At 38.9% G+C, this 16,443-nt stretch overlaps 1 protein-coding gene across 1 annotated transcript in view; it reads left to right on the top strand.

The window, feature by feature from the left end:
• CSE1L (chromosome segregation 1 like) overlaps positions 1-13,524 on the top strand; it is a 46,059-nt gene extending 32,535 nt beyond the window's left edge. The window contains exons 15-25 of the mRNA XM_004430292.3: positions 2,471-2,607; positions 3,777-3,880; positions 5,558-5,655; positions 6,800-6,950; positions 7,096-7,304; positions 7,948-8,045; positions 8,146-8,231; positions 8,949-9,030; positions 10,590-10,736; positions 11,519-11,750; positions 12,917-13,524. Coding sequence (XP_004430349.1) covers positions 2,471-2,607; positions 3,777-3,880; positions 5,558-5,655; positions 6,800-6,950; positions 7,096-7,304; positions 7,948-8,045; positions 8,146-8,231; positions 8,949-9,030; positions 10,590-10,736; positions 11,519-11,750; positions 12,917-13,006 — 1,434 coding nt within the window. The 3' untranslated portion in view covers positions 13,007-13,524. The remainder of the gene's footprint in view (positions 1-2,470; positions 2,608-3,776; positions 3,881-5,557; positions 5,656-6,799; positions 6,951-7,095; positions 7,305-7,947; positions 8,046-8,145; positions 8,232-8,948; positions 9,031-10,589; positions 10,737-11,518; positions 11,751-12,916) is intronic.
• Positions 13,525-16,443: the final 2,919 nt, after the last annotated feature.

Here is a 16,443-nt window from a genome sequence, read left to right as displayed (position 1 = left end):
TTGTCAGTAAGCAGACGCTCCCAGAGAGGGGAGACCCGGTTCCTGCATCTCTCTCTTTTTGTTTTTAATTGAGATGTAATTGACATACAACATTAGTTTCAGGTATACAACATAATGATTCAATATTTGTATATATTGTGAAATGATCAACATAGTAAGTCTAGTTAACACCCAGCACCATACATAGTTACAAAAATTGTCTTGTGATGAGAACTTTAAGACCTACTCTATTAGCAACTTTAATAGGTAACATAATATTATTAACTATAGTCACCGTACGGTACATTACATCTCCATGACTTACTTATTTTATAAGTGGAAGTATGTACCTTTTGACCATCTTCAACCATTTTGCCCACTCCCCACCTCACACTTCTGGAAACCACCAATCTGTTCTCTGTATCATTGAGCTCAGTTTTTTGTTTTTTGTTTTGTTTTAGATTCAACATATAAGAGAACGTTTGGTATTTGTCTTTTCTCTGTCTGACTTATTTCACTTAGCATGATGCCCTCAGGGTCCATCCATCTTGTCACAAATGGCAAGATTTCCTTTTTTTATGGCTGAATAATATTCCACTGTGTCTGTGTATACACATAGCACATTTTCTTTATCCATTCATCCATCGGTAAACACTTAGGTTGCTTCCATGTCTTGGCCATTGTTAACAATGTTGCTGTGAACTTGGGGCTGCAGATATCTTTTTGAGTTAGTGTTTTTGTTTCCTTTGGATAAATACCCAGAAGTAGAATTGCTCAATTATGTGGTAGTTCTATTTTTAATTTTTTGAGAACCTCCATACTGTTTTCCATAGTGGCCGCACTAATTTACATTTCCACCAACAGTGCACAAGGGTTCCCTTTTCTCCATATCCTCGCCAACACTTAAATTTCTTATCTTTTTAATGATAGCCATTCTAACAGGTATGAGGTGATACCTCATTTTGGTTTTGATTTGCATTTCCCTGATTATTAGTGATGACATTATTTACCCTGAGATTAGTACCCTGACAGGTACCTTTTCATGTACCTGTTGGCCATCTGTATGTCTTCTATGGAAAAATGTCCATTCAGATTCTCTGCCCATTTTTTAATTGGATTGTTTGTTTTTTTCCTATTGAGTTATATGATCCTTTTGATTCTTTTTTTTTTTTAAGATTTTATTTATTTATTTTTTCCCCCCAAAGCCCCAGTAGATAGTTGTATGTCATAGCTGCACATCTTTCTAGTTGCTGTACGTGGGACGTGGCCTCAGCATGGCCAGAGAAGCAGTGCGTCGGTGCGCGCCCGGGATGCGAACCCGGGCCGCCAGCAGCAGAGCGCGCGCACTTAACCGCTAAGCCACGGGGCCGGCCCGATCCTTTTGATTCTTAACACTTTGTCACTTCAGTTTTAGTGAGACAGAAAACAAAACATGCAAAGTCATCTTATTCCTCTGACACTCTACCATATTATAGTGCTGCCATCTTGCAAATTATTTTAAACATATAAGTAAGAACAGAGAATAATAGAATGATATTCATATAACCACCACAAATCTTAACTCCAGGCCATAATTACTTAAACGTACATATACAATGGAGGCACCCTGGGCACTCTCTCTCTATTCTCCTTCTCCCCAGAGGTAATTACTGCAATGAATGTAGTCTGCTTTATACCCATATAAGTGTTTATTTATGGTTTTACTATATATCTGTTTCCATAAAAATTCCATACTATTTTATAAGTTTAAAATTTTTATTTATATAAATATCAGTCTATAAGTATTGGTCTACACATTTTTTTTGTGCTTAACATTGTTTTTGAGAGTTATCACTTTAGTAGATGTGTTATGGTTCATTTTTTAATAGCTGTGTGGTATTCCATCGTAAGAATATGCCACAGTTTATTTCCTGTGGCTGATTCTTTAATTTCTTGGTTTATTTCCTGTGGCTGATTCTTTAATTTCTTGATTTACAACTTTTATGTGTCTTTGGCAGGTGTTTACCAAGGTTACACGCAACCTTGTGAAGCTGTTCTATTTTAAAGACTAATGGGTATTCTAAATTTTTAGAGGTTTTTAATGAAGATTAGTATTCTTTTGCCCCCCCCCCTTTTTTTAGAAGAGAAAGTGAGGCACAAAGAGTTTGAATGACTTTTCCAAGAAATATATGCTAGTGAAAAATATAGTTCTTAAGATTAATGAAATCTTAGTCTGCTTCTCTATGATGTTGTTATTTTATGGTGTGTTCCTTTATCTGTAAGATTTTACCCTAATCATAGTTTTATGCTCAGAGAAAGAGAATTAGAAAAGTGAATGTGAATTGAACCATTGTGTGGAGGTAGAAGTTTTGATTTCTGAACCATGTCAGCTCCCTTTGTAACAGCTGAAAAAAACATACTTTTTAGAATCAGCAAGTTCTTCTCTTTCAGTTTTCTTTTACTCAAAGATAGCATCATTGAGTTAGAACATATATATTATTGTATTTTTCAGGTACCAAAAGAGCATCTTTTAGTCTCTATTCCTCTCTTGATTAATCATCTTCAAGCTGAAAGTATAGTTGTTCATACTTACGCAGCACATGCTCTTGAGAGGCTGTTTACTATGAGGGGGCCTAACAACACCACTCTGTAAGTATTGGATTCTAAGCAATTTATATTTTTTCAGCTTGGAGTAGGGACTGTTCTATACTGGTGAGAGATATCTCTGAATATATTTATAATTTCATTAGTAGTTAGAAAAATAAATGTGTACTTTTTACTAATTTATACTATGTCTCATTCCAAAAGAATTTGAGGCAGCAGGCCAAAATAGATACATTAGGACAATAAAGTTAAATAGAGGAAATTGAAACAAAGGCAAATAACTGAGGTGAGATTAATAAATAGAAATGTGTCAGAGGATCCTGTACAGTAGTTAAAGAAACTCTTGAATTTTATGTGTGGAGTCTCCTAACAACCAAGGCAAAGAGGGAAACTTGGTGAGTTAAAATTTTCACAATGTCCGTGAGATTAAAATTAAAACAGTTACTCAGAAGGTATCTCAGAAGTGGGCCCTGATTAAGGAAATACTTTGTAATAGCAGTGTTCTTAGCAACATCATGCAACAGTTATCTTCACCTGGCTGTTTTTGTCATCTTACTCAGTGCTGAGATATGACACAGCTGAGTGAAAGTAATTCTCTAGATTCCAAGAGTGTCGCTCTTCTGGCCTGATCCAAGGAAAGATGTGGAGGGGTGGACAGTCTGTGTGTCTTTCAGTCCATTCTTCAACAGTTATTCTTGAAACTGAGCTTTGGGTAAGAGATGGAAAACAGTTCTAGGTTCTTTCTTCATCAAGAACTTGAAGCACAGACACTCTCAGTGGCCAGTTAACGGTTAAAAGGACATCCTTTGAAATGAGTCAAGCCAGTACCTGTCTTCAGGCCCAGAACTGATGCAGAAAAACAGTTCTGAAGCTGCTCCACTTCTGGGAACAGTAGATGACTGAGACCCCTGAGAGCTTGAGTTCTGTTCTCGATGGCGATAGCTAGGAAGCAGGGATGGCCTTCCCAACCTTAGATGGTGTTGGGTTTGCCTGGTTGTTGGTTTGTTTAATTGTGTTTGGTCCCAGATGTGCCTTTTTAGGAACTTAACATGAACACATATAAAAAACTATCTTCCTAAGCTGTCTACTGATTGTCAGTGGTGGGACTTGGCTCGGTTTTATGCCAAGAAGTGTGATTTAGTAGTTGACAAGGATATTCCAAAGTGACAAGCTCAAGAGTTGGTAGTGACTGAAAGCTGTTTTTTCATCTATAGCTTTACAGCTGCAGAAATCGCACCGTTTGTTGAGATTCTGCTAACAAACCTTTTCAAAGCTCTCACACTTCCTGGCTCTTCAGAAAATGAATATATTATGAAAGGTAGGCCGTTTCCCTGGTGTACAGACCATAAGTATCTAATCTCAGTTTACAGGGGTGAGCACTCTGAGTTCTACTTCAGATTACGTAGTCTGTGAACCAGATACTGTTTGCCAAGAATTAGATTTGGGTGTTTTAAAATGAAAGATATTGTTTTGTATTAACAGTGTTTACAGAAAAAAATTTTACCCTAACTTGATGTAGAACTCCTCTTATTAAAAAAAAAGTAGCAAACTCCTTTCTCCTTTTCTAGATTGAATTTCTTGAGGGCAAAGATCAGATCAGCTCAGACAACATTTATTGATGGCATGTGATGCTTCGTCTTGTTGTGAAACCTGGGTGCACTTGATAGACCACACAGATCTTGCCTTCGTAGACATGCTGCCAAGGACACAGGCACCTCTAGCCATCTGCCAGGCTGCATTAGGACAGTGTCTTGGTGACAGCTCTGACTTCAGGGATAATCTTAGTCATATTCATAACTGTTGCATTCCAAGAGCCTAGCACAGTGTCTGACTCATAGGAAATGCTTTTCAAAGAAACTATCCCTGATGCCTCTGGCCTGGGTCAGGACCCCTGGGGGATGTGTGTGTGCGTGTGCATGTGTTTATATGTGTGTATTTGTGTGTGTTTTCAGCATTAGACCTCTCTCCACAGTGATGTGTCATTACTGTTATTTAATGTCCATTTTTGTGAGACAGCTAACTGGTCTGTGGTCCTCATTGCTATGTTCCTAGGGTATGCAGGAGCGCCCCGTATGTAACACCTTCTCAGTAAATACTGTTGTACGAGTGAATGAAGGGATTCTGTGCCATCCCAGAGGAAGGGCGCTAGTCCATCCTCCAACCCTCTTCACCCAGCTCAGGGGAAGGCTTTCTCTAGGAAGTGATGTCCAGGCTAAGGTGAGGGATAGGTAGCGATTAACTTGTTGGAGGGAGAGTCTTTGGCTCAGGTAGAGGAAACATCATTGTGAAGTTTAGGAGGCAAGAGAGGGTAACTCTCCTCTGTGCCCGGCATGTGGTAGGTGCTCTCCTTAGTAAACATCCATTCTGCTTGTGCAAAAACAGCCATCAAACATTTTTAGCTTAATAGTGTATTTATCTCCCATGCCAAGTGTTTTTAGGCATCTGTTAATGAGCAGTAGTTTTGAAATACGGATCCTCCATAACTTTATATGTATTTTTGGATTTTTCTTAGGTCCCTAATCTCTCTTTTTGGGGGGAGATGGGTACGTGGTATTCTCTTTCAGTTTCCAGTGGCTGTGCCATGTTTCCATAGGCTAGGACTGCACCTTCCCTGCCGCTGATTCCTAGGTGGAATTAGAGACCTGACGCGGCTCCCCCCCACTTGCTGCTCCCCCGTGCCAGCCCTCTACCCCTCCTCCTCGCCGCCTGCCCCTTAGTCTCCTCATTGTTGTTATTATCCCTTTCTTAATTCTGTAAGCCTTAGGCCTTCTGGAAATACTCAGTATTTCCCAGCTAAATTTTGTTGCCAATCCTTGGCCTAATTTTAAAAGGAAGGGAAATTTAAATTATTTCTGAATGTAGAAAGCTAACTGGGGGTTGCTTAAGGGTCTTAAAATGTTAGTTGATGAATCAGTGGGCTTTTTCTCCCCCTAATCACTATTTTGTTCTGAAATTTAACTAAACTGTTTGTTTTCGCTGTTTTTGTATTTTACAGCTATCATGAGAAGTTTTTCCCTCCTACAAGAAGCCATAATCCCCTACATCCCTACTCTCATCACTCAGCTTACACAGAAGCTGTTAGCTGTTAGTAAGGTAACAGAGCCAGTCTTTAATGTGCAGTTGTTTTTTAACTTACGCTCCAAGTGTCTGAGCCTCAGAACTCCCTGGCAATAGGTCCACCTCAGGGAAAGGTCTGTGGATTCTTCCTGCCCAACAGTTAACATAGTCTCTGCAAGTGTGGGGATGGCATTAGATTGGAGACATAGCAACACTCACCTTTACATGTAGGCTCATTTTTATTCTCATGAAAAAAGTAACATGTTCATTGAAGAAAACTGAGAAACTACAGATGCTCTGAAATGATCTTAGATGGAGGAAAGCAGGCTTTGCACCAAATTGACACAAAAGAGGGCAATCAGACTTGTATAAAATGATGATTAACTGTTCTTCCTTACTCTTATTTCCCAAAAATAAAGTTCACTCCTTCTTTAATCAGTAATTTTACAGATATTTTGATTCATATTTAAAAACTAAGTTTTAGAAAATAAAAAATCAGTTTAAGGCTGACAAAATTCCTTTTTAGATGTTTATTCCTAGTTACTCGATGAAAAGGAGATAAATTGGTAGGAGGTATTAGAGGGACTTTGCAGAAGTGATCTTCTTCCACTGAGTTCTGGATAAGGGTCTTGGACTACTTTGGCCCGTGGGGAATCGAGGGGGAGAAGCAGGGTCCCTCCATACCCCTCTTGTACATAGACACCCATCTTGTGAGTCCATCAGTTTTCTATGATACCTTTCAAGAAGGATTTTGTATGAAGGAAAACACAATTCTGTTGCTTAAAAAGGAAATTGAAAACCACTGATATGAAGAATTGTCACTCTGTAGATACAGGCATTGAGGCCCACGGAGTTTAAGGTTTGCCTAAGGTCCCACACAGGGCGATGGCAGAGCCAGGACTTATGTGTCCCTGCTCATTTCTTCCACCACTGCAAAGTCCAAACAAACAGGCATTAGCGAATCTTATTTTATTTTCTGAATTTTAAAGTCAATATAAAATTGTAACACATATGCAGGCTTTTTAGTGTAAATGGTGTTTTTTCTTAATACTGATTTAAAAGAAAGATGGCATCTCTTTTAATGTTTTAGAAAGGTTAGGTGTGTTTTTTATTTTAGATAATATTTAATGTAGTCACTTGGCTTATTAAGGTAATAGGCTTTTTTTTTTTTAAATTTCAGAACCCAAGCAAACCTCACTTTAATCATTACATGTTTGAAGCAATATGTTTATCCATAAGAATAACTTGCAAAGCTAACCCAGCTGCTGTTGTGAATTTTGAGGAGGCTTTGTTTCTGGTGTTTACTGAAATTTTACAGAATGATGTACAGGGTAAGTTAAAGGAAGTTATTTTCTTTCTAATTGAATGAAATTATTAAAGTTGTTATAAAATGCAGCCTGCTTAAGAGATATGTGCCTTTTGTGTCAGAACCATTAACTCTGAAGCTAACAGCTCTGTTTTTACTTTTATCAACAGAATTTATTCCATATGTCTTTCAAGTAATGTCTTTGCTTCTGGAAACACACAAAAATGATATCCCGTCTTCCTATATGGCCTTATTTCCTCATCTCCTTCAGCCAGTGCTTTGGGAAAGAACAGGAAATATCCCTGCTCTAGTGAGGCTTCTCCAAGCATTCTTAGAACGTGGTTCAAATACAATAGCAAGTGCTGCAGCTGACAAAATTGTGAGTCAGATTTATTTTGATGTAGCTAATTTTCAAGGGTACTAAGAGAAACTAGGGATGGTAGATTTTTAAAAATTCTTTATTTAAAGTAAATTTAATAAAATGGGTAGTAATTAGTAGAAAACGTTAATGTATATATATATTTTTTAAATATATCACTGTTTTTTTTTTTCTTTCTTTATTTTTTTCCCCCAAAGCCCCAGTGGATAGTTGTATGTCATAGCTGCACATCCTTCTAGTTGCTGTATGTGGGACGCGGCCTCAGCATGGCCAGACAAGCGGTGCGAGGGTGCGCGCCCAGGATCCGAACTGGGGCCGCCGGCAGCGGAGTGCGCGCACTTAACCGCTAAGCCGCCGGGCCGGCCCGTTAATGTATATTTTATTAGAATTAAGTGTCCTTTAGTTCTTTATCTCCATGGTGGAAAATAAATAAGAGCCAGATAGGTAATTTTAAGAATGTAACTTTAAGGGCTTATTGTGATGGGGTTTTTTTCCTCTACACTTTAGAAGTAAGAACTAAAGAAAAAATGCTAATTAGATTATTACAGCATGTACTTTTCCCAACATATATCACCTGTTTAACTTCTGGAATTATTAATCCTTGCCTCTTTTACTGATTATTATTTGATGTAATTTGTTGTAGCCTGGGTTATTAGGTGTCTTCCAGAAGCTGATTGCGTCCAAAGCCAATGACCACCAAGGTTTTTATCTTCTAAACAGTATAATAGAGCACATGCCTCCGTGAGTATGAATATAACCTTGTTGTACATTTAATCAAAGATTCTGTTAGGTACTCAGAAAAATGCTGAATTTATGTTGTTGCTTTTATTCATTTCTTCAGTGCGTCAGTTGACCAATACAGGAAGCAAATCTTCATTCTACTATTCCAAAGACTTCAGAATTCCAAAACAACAAAATTTATCAAGAGTAAGTAAAATCATTTGGATATTCCTACAGAAATAAGGAAAGTAGCTTTAACCCTTAGACTTTATGGTTACATAATAAACCTTTTATCAGTTATAAACTTTATATGTAAAATATTTTAAGATGTTTGTATTCTCCAAACACTAAATCATTTTCAAGTATATTGTGTTTCAAAGGTTAGTTTGTAAGTTTAGATACCAAAACCTTTTTTTTTTTTTTGTGGTGAGGAAGATTAGCCCTGAGCTAACATCTGTTGTCAATCCTCCTTTTTTTTTTTTTTTCTGCTGAGGAAGATTGGCCCTGGGCTAATATCCGTGCCCATCTTCCTCTACTTTATACCGGATGCCGCCACAGCATGGCTTGACAAGAGGTGCGTCGCTGCGCGCCCGGGATCCGAACCTGTGAACTCTGGGCCGCCACAGTGGAACATGTGTGCTTAACCCGCTATGCCACGGGGCGGCCCCTCTCAAATATTTTTTAATAGAAGTAATATTATAAGGAAATATAAATCGGAAAGAGACTTGCAGGTAAAGACTTTTTATGTCTATATTATAAAGGCAGAGATTCTATATGGTAAATTGTATTAAAAGGCAAGTATTGATGCCAAAGTTAGTCCTCGGGTTTTAATGATGATGACTGTTTCACTTGGCTGACTTCCACTAAATCGCCTGTTTATGCAGTGAGTCCTCTGTATTGATATTCTGCATCTCCTTTCCACAGGTTTCTTAGTCTTTATTAATTTGTATTGCATAAAATATGGGGCGCTAGCACTTCAAGAAATATTTGATGGTATACAACCAAAGTAAGTTTTTTTTATTATTGTTTTAAAGCAAAAAAATTGACTTCTTTTTGTGCAAACCATATCTCTGATTTTTAGATGATTTCATAATTCTTGGTACAGTGATACTATTTTTGTGGTTTTCAAAATATTCTTGGAGTGTTGTGGTTTTCAAAATATTCTTGAGGTGATGGCTGTAAAGAAGACAATCCCTGTAGACATTTTCCTAATTCCCAAAGGTACTCCCCGCTTGGGCATTCTCCACAGCCAGTGTTCTGTGTTATGTTAGATGATCAGTGTTGTCTCCAGGAGCCTGCCTTTGTTAAGGCCAACAGCATGATTTTTCAAATGAGAAAAGTTTGGATCAATAAAACTTTGCTTTTGACTTAGTTTATATACAACGAATGTAGTTGGGTGGCATTCCCCATTTAGAAGGGAAAGGAAGGATATAAAGGAATGAGAGAGGACAACTCTTTAGAGAAAAAACTCAAGTTAAATCCCTGTATCTGTGTTGTATCAAAAAAATTCTAGATTGACTAAAATGTAAAAAAATGAATTAACCTGAAAAATAGTACCAGAAAATATGCTTTCCAGCAATAGAGGATTTTGTGGAAATCAGCAGTGTCACACATGGCTAGTGGGTGCCTAAACTGGCATCTTTCCGTAGAGCAAAAAATATGCCGTCTTTATCCAGAGCGTTACAATGTCCACACTCTTTGATACCCACTATTTTCACTTCAAAGAATTTATTAATCAAAGTATAAACTGAGAATTTTGCAACATTTAGAATCATGAAAAACTTTACTTCTAGGATGTTTGCAACAACATAGAATGATTGGCCAAATCATTTTTTTAATATAGCCATTAACATTTATATACATGTAAGTATGTAAGTGTAGAAAGTTGGGAAATTTATAATCCAAAAATGTTAAAACTAGTTATAGCTGGATTGTGGGATGGTGGTGATTCTTTTTTTTCTTGCTCTTGCTTATCTCTGGTTTTTTTTTTTTTTTTTTTTTTTTTTTGGTGAGGAAGATCAGCCCTGAGCTAACATACATGCCAATCCTCCTCTTTTTGCTGAGAAAGACTGGCCCTGGGCTAATATCCGTGCCCATCTTCCTCCACTTTATGTGGGACGCCACCACAGCATGGCCTGACAAGCAGTGCATCAGTGTGTGCCCGGGATCCGAACCCGGGCTGCCAGCAGCGGAGCGCGCACTTAACCGCTACGCCACGGGGCTGGCCCCTATCTCTGTTTTCTAATTTCTCATTTTTCAAAGATTTCTTGAGTAATCTTTTAAAAAAACATACAAGACCAAAAAATGGCTGTGAAGATTCTCTTTGAGTATAGGCTTAAGCAGTGTTCACAGAAGATGGCATTGGCCACAGGGTAGAGCTTTGGTGGTGGTGTTTTGTCATCTGGAGGTCTCTTCCATTCAGATGACCAAAAAGAGCAGCCTTGTTATTTTGTATTTTATTATATTCATAAGGAGTCACTGAAAATAAATAACATCTAAGCATTTCACTGTTTAATTATAGTGATAGTTTAATATTGAGTGAATTTATTTTGCTTTGATTAATAGAATGTTTGGAATGGTTTTGGAAAAAATCATTATTCCTGAAATTCAGAAAGTATCCGGATATGTAGAGAAAAAGATTTGTGCGGTTGGCATAACCAAATTATTAACAGAATGTCCCCCAATGATGGACACTGAATATACCAAGCTATGGTAAGTACTCCATTCTGAAGTTTTTGGAAATTACAGTTTCTTTCCCTTAGGACTGCAAAATTAACCAAGCTTATTCTCTTGAGGGCCAAGAGAATTGGGTTCTGATTTTGGCTTCTCCATTAGCAACCATCAGATTCAAGACATGATTTGTGGATCCTTCTGGACCTAGAAAGATCTTGTTTCCTGATTCTTAACTTTTTTTAGTGGCGAATTTATGGACCCCTTTGAGAGTCTGGTGAAAGTCCCTGGTGATCCCTAGGACTGTTTTATGACAGATGCCCAACTAACCTGGCTTAAGTCTTTAAGAGGAGAAACTGAATAGGCTTAAGAGAAGATCTTACATGCTTGTGCTCAGTGTCTGGTGGACCTTGCTTTTCTCGACTTCTTGTCTCCTTTCCTTACTATGGCTTCACTTAGACAGCCTCTTCCACAAAGTGATCAGACAACTTGAGGCTTATTTCTTCTAACTTTTAGCATTGAATATCCTTGGTTTGGCCTCAGTCACGTGGCCTTCTCATTAGTCAGGCCTGGGTCACACCGCCAGCTTGAGAGCTCTGGGAGTGGAGTAGTTTCTGAAAGAGCAGTTGGGGTATTGTGGCCAGAATAATTGAAGAATGATTTCTGGATAAGCGTAAGCGTTGATGTCTATCTTAATTTCAGAGGTCCCTTACTACTCTTGAGTCTGAGTCTATAATTTTGTTTCTCTCAGGAATTTCTGCTGATTGTTTAAATTTTCAGAGTATTTACTTAATCTTTTATCTTGTTCCTTTCTTCCAACCCAGGACTCCCTTATTACAGTCTCTGATTGGCCTTTTTGAGTTACCTGAAGATGATACCATTCCTGATGAAGAACATTTTATTGACATAGAAGATACACCAGGATACCAGACTGCCTTCTCTCAGTTGGCATTTGCTGGGAAAAAAGAGCATGATCCTGTAGGTCAAATGGTGAACAACCCCAAAATTCACCTGGCACAGTCACTTCACAAATTGTCTACTGCCTGTCCAGGAAGGGTAAGTGTCTGTTGTCACAGAACTCTGTGATTAATGGAGGTCTTCATGGGAAGTCAAGAGGGTAGTAGTTGTTCTGGTGCCTGTTTTCTTTTCTTTCTTCTTTTTTTTTTTTTTTTGTGAGGAAGATCAGCCCTGAGCTAACATCCGATGCCAATCCTCCTCTTTTTGCAGAGGAAGATTGGCCCTGGGCTAACATCTGTGCCCATCTTCCTCCACTTTATATGGGACGCCACCACAGCATGGCTTGACAAGTGGTGCATCGGTGCAGCCTCGGATCCGAACCTGCAAACCCTGGGCGGCCGAGGCAGAGCGCACGCACTTAACCGCACTTAACCGCTGCGCCACTGGCCCGGCCCCTGGTGCCTGTTTTCATTGGTCAGCATAATCAACATCCCGTTGAGTTAGAGTCAAGGCTTATTTTTCTTTAATTAGAATGATGGGTCCTTTTCTTTTTTTGTATGATGTGCTACAAATGTATTTTAAGTGAATGATTTCTGGAGTGAAGAGAAAGCAGGAGACAAAACCCTTTGAATAGAAATGTATTTATTTCCCAGATTGAAATAATCCTCCTATTATTAAAATGCAGGCATTTAGAGTCTAACTGCAGCATACTCAGAAATTAAATAATGGATCATAGAGTAAACCTAATAATGGCTGTATAGTTGTGTTAGTACCTTTTACAGAGTCTTATAGATTATATGATAAAATTTATATTTTTCATTGTTTTATTATGGAAAATTTCCAACATGCATAGAAACAGCATAATGAATCCTCATGTGCTGACCTTCAATAATTACCAATATTCTGCCACTCTTGTTTCATTTGTTTCTCGTTTTTTTTCTTGAGAATTTTAAAGCAAGCCTCAGGCATCATGTCATTTCACCTATATGTACTTCATTATGCATCACTAAGCAATAAGGACTTTTTTTTTTTTTTTTAACATAACCACAATGCCACTATCACACTGAACAACAGTGATTCCTTATGGATCCGCTTTTAGACCTATCTGTTTTTGAAGGAATAGAAGCATTTGAGTTACTTGAGAATCCCTTCAACAGTTACTGGAGACAGACTGCCCTGTGGCAGCTCTCGTAGAAGATGGGGTTTGTGTTGGCGTGTTAGGATCTCGAACAGCCATTATTTATCCTGTTTCCCATCTCTCGTAGGTTCCATCCATGGTGAGCACCAGCCTCAATGCAGAAGCACTCCAGTATCTCCAAGGCTACCTTCAGGAGGCCAGTGTGACACTGCTTTGAGCTGTGTTTCTTGGCTGAGCCCAGCATGGTTTCTGAGGAGATCACGCAGCCTTCTGAGCACAGCCGCATTAAAACAAAGCAAGTTTTCCTTTTGAACTTGTCACAATTCCATCTTGTAAAGAATATTAAATGTTGCTTTGAGCTGAACCTTGAGCAAATTAGGTGGTTTGTGTGATCATAAATATAAGTGGGTGGTTTTTCCAGTTGGCAGCTTCAAGGAACAACTATTCATAGTGCAGGATGTCACATTGATTTGAGTGGAGCATTTGCACTGTTTGGATGATTTTAAAATTCTGATGGACACTGACTGTGGAGACTTATTTTTCTTTTACCAAATCCTTTTGTTTTTGAGGCTGTTGCCCTTCGTGTTTTTCCTGTCCTTTGTATTTTCGTCTGTTTCTTAAGCTTTTATTGGAAATGTGAATAAGCAGAAAATCACTTGTGTAATTTGCCAAGAAATGCACATTTCATAGTTTTAAATCTGTAATCAGCAATAAAAAATAGCCCTAAGATATGGATCTAAGAACATCTTAAGGACAGGTTTTTAGTGCTCTGATACTTTTATAATGAATTTCTTTAAATTTTTCCTTTTTCTCCTCCTGGACTCCATAAAACCCTTGCTTATAAATAATTCAAACTCAGATTAGTCTTTTTTACAAGGAAAAAAAGGAACATTAATACGAGTTTGCCACTTATCTATTAGAACTTTCTAGACTAGCTCCTAGGCGGCAGCATGAACTTTGGGTAGATGGCTCCCTCTGTGGATTGAAGAGAAATGCTCTGCCTGGCTTCACGAGGCTGTTGGGAATACTTTCTGTGTGGATGTTTGCTCTTTTTCAGTGTCTTTCTTCTTTGTAGATCAGAGGTTACTTGGAACTTTTCAAACTGTGGCATCTTAGAATCTGAGTAGTCTAGGAGGAGCCACAGGAGTGGGTATATGCCAGCAAAGCCTGCCTGGGGAGCCAGACTGCACTGGCTCCCTCCCTCAGCTGGGCCTAGGGGGTTCTGTGGCATTTGCTTTTACGGAATAAAGAACCAGGCTATCTAAAGTTTGACAGGCACAGTTTATTTATGCTAGAATTGTTAGTTGTCCATTTAGTTCAGTTAAACTGGAATCTCATTCTGCACAGATTGTTACTTCTCTCTTTTTTAAATTCAGGCACCTGACTTGAATGCTTTATTTTCTTCACATGTTGTTTTTATAGTGTTGCTTGAGAAATTTCCAGCTTAATCTAAGTGTTCTTGCACCAATCTAATCATTTTATTTTTTAGGTCTTTTTGTTAGCTTTGACATAGTAATGGAAGCATTAAATCATATATTACTACTTGGCTTAAATGGTCATTGGCAGAAGGATATGAAGATACTATTGGGATCCATTTTGCAACTACAAACATCATATATATATATGTGTGTGTGTGTGTGTGTATATATATGTATGTATGTATGTTGTGGTTTTTTTTTTGGTGAGGAAGATTGGCCCTGAGCTAATATCTGTTGCCAATCTTCCTCTTTTTGCTTAAGGAATATTGGCCCTGAGGTAACATCTGTGCCCATGTTCCTCTATTTTGTACGTGGGACACCGCCACAGCATGGCTTGAGTGGTGCGTAGGTCTGTGCCTGGGATCTGAACCCGAGAACCCCAGGCTGCTGAAGCAGAGCACCCAAACTTAACCACTATGCCACCGGGTCAGCCCCCTAAACATACTTTAATACAAGTGAAAAGCCTGAAATGGAAAACAGCATTGGTGGTGATGGCTTATTATGTTTGGCGCTCAGGTAAGCTCCTAGAGTATCTCTTTGGTTCTGTTCTCGCTAGAGCTGTTGGTAAACAGTTAAACAGATCACAGCACAGTTACTGTTCTGGAGGACCCTTGTTTCAGCATCTCAAACTCAGAGGACTGATCAAGTTCTGAGTTTTTTCCTTCCTGAGTTTAAACAATTGAGTTTGTCTTTGTGAATGCTCCTTTTAAAATAGTTTCTGAACAGGAAGACTGGTACTTTACTTTGTATTCCTCTGGTACAATTAATTAATATTCTCGGTTCGTAATTTTAAAAAATGCCATAGGGCCGGCCCTGTGGCTTAGTGGTTAAGTGTGTGCGCTCCGCTACTGGCGGCCTGGGTTTGGATCCCGGGCACGCACCGATGCACCGCTTCTCTGGCCATGCTGAGGCCGCATCCCACATACAGCAGCTAGAAGGATGTGCAGCTATGACGTACAACTATCTACTGGGGCTTTGGCGGGGTGGGAGGGGGGATAAAATAAATAAGTTAAATAAATAAATAAATAAAAGTTAGGCTCCCTACTAAAAAAAAAGCCATAAATTGAGGTTTTTTTATATATATATAATTTATTTATTTTTCTGCCCCAAAGCCCCAGTAGATAGTTGTATGTCATAGCTGCACATCCTTCTAGTTGCTGTATGTGGGATGCTGTCTCAGCATGGCCGGAGAAGCAGTGCGAGGGTGCACCCCCGGGATCCAAACCCGGGCCGCCAGCAGCGGAGCTCACGCACTTAACCGCTAAGCCACCGGCCAGCCCATAAATTGAGGTTTCTTATTCCATCATCTAAGACAGTTTTTGTATCTAGCCTTTAAAGATTTTGAGATGGCAGACTGAAGTTGCTGTGGTGAGTTTCCGACAAATCTCAGTGACTGCTCCTCGGTGGTGCTGATTCTTGGAGGGTGTGAAGAGCTGGGTTCACACTTTGGGATCAGGCCACCTTGGGTTTGAATTGTAATTCAACTCTGCCACTGACTGTGCCCTTGAGCAAAATGACTTGAGCATGCCTTGACCTCTATACTTGTATTTCTTCTTCTAAAAAATGAGAATAATATTCACCTTCAGGATGATTGTAAGACTAAAATGATGTAGTACATGTAGTTAAGCAGAGAACATATACAGAGTAAGTACTAATAAAGAAAAGCTGCTATTAGTTTAACTGTTTAAGTTGCGGGGTGGGGCCAGGCAGGGTCTTGGCTGGGAGGAGTGTTTGTTACTGAGCATGCAGGACACTGCCCCGTCTTACCACTAATGTAGCAGCCGCAGCCCTGGGCCGTGGGAAGACTTTGGGGAGGAGTCCCGGCCTAGGCAAGGCCCTCACCCCCAGGGCATTTTGAGACACAGGGAAATGTCTTCATGGTTGCAGAGTTCCTGGTCAGAGCCTCCTGCTGGGTCCCCTGATTCTCCCTGCTGTTTGATTATCAATCTCCTCGTTTAGCAACCTAGTTTTTAAAATAACTCTCTTCTGATTATAAATGTATTTTCTCTGTAGGAAACTTGGAAAATACAGAAAAATACTTAAAAATCATCCATATTCCTACCTTCTTTAAACATTTTGGTTCATTTTTTTTCCTCCTAAACAAAGTTGAGATCATTCTGTATATATAATTTTATATACTTTTTAAAAAACTTTTAAATATTTAACATTTACTTGG

The sequence above is a fragment of the Ceratotherium simum genome, chromosome 21 (assembly GCF_057802395.1).
Source record: "Ceratotherium simum simum isolate JZ-2026a chromosome 21, ASM5780239v1, whole genome shotgun sequence".
Classification (NCBI taxonomy): domain Eukaryota; kingdom Metazoa; phylum Chordata; class Mammalia; order Perissodactyla; family Rhinocerotidae; genus Ceratotherium; species Ceratotherium simum.
This window is presented reverse-complemented; position numbering and strand designations above follow the sequence as displayed.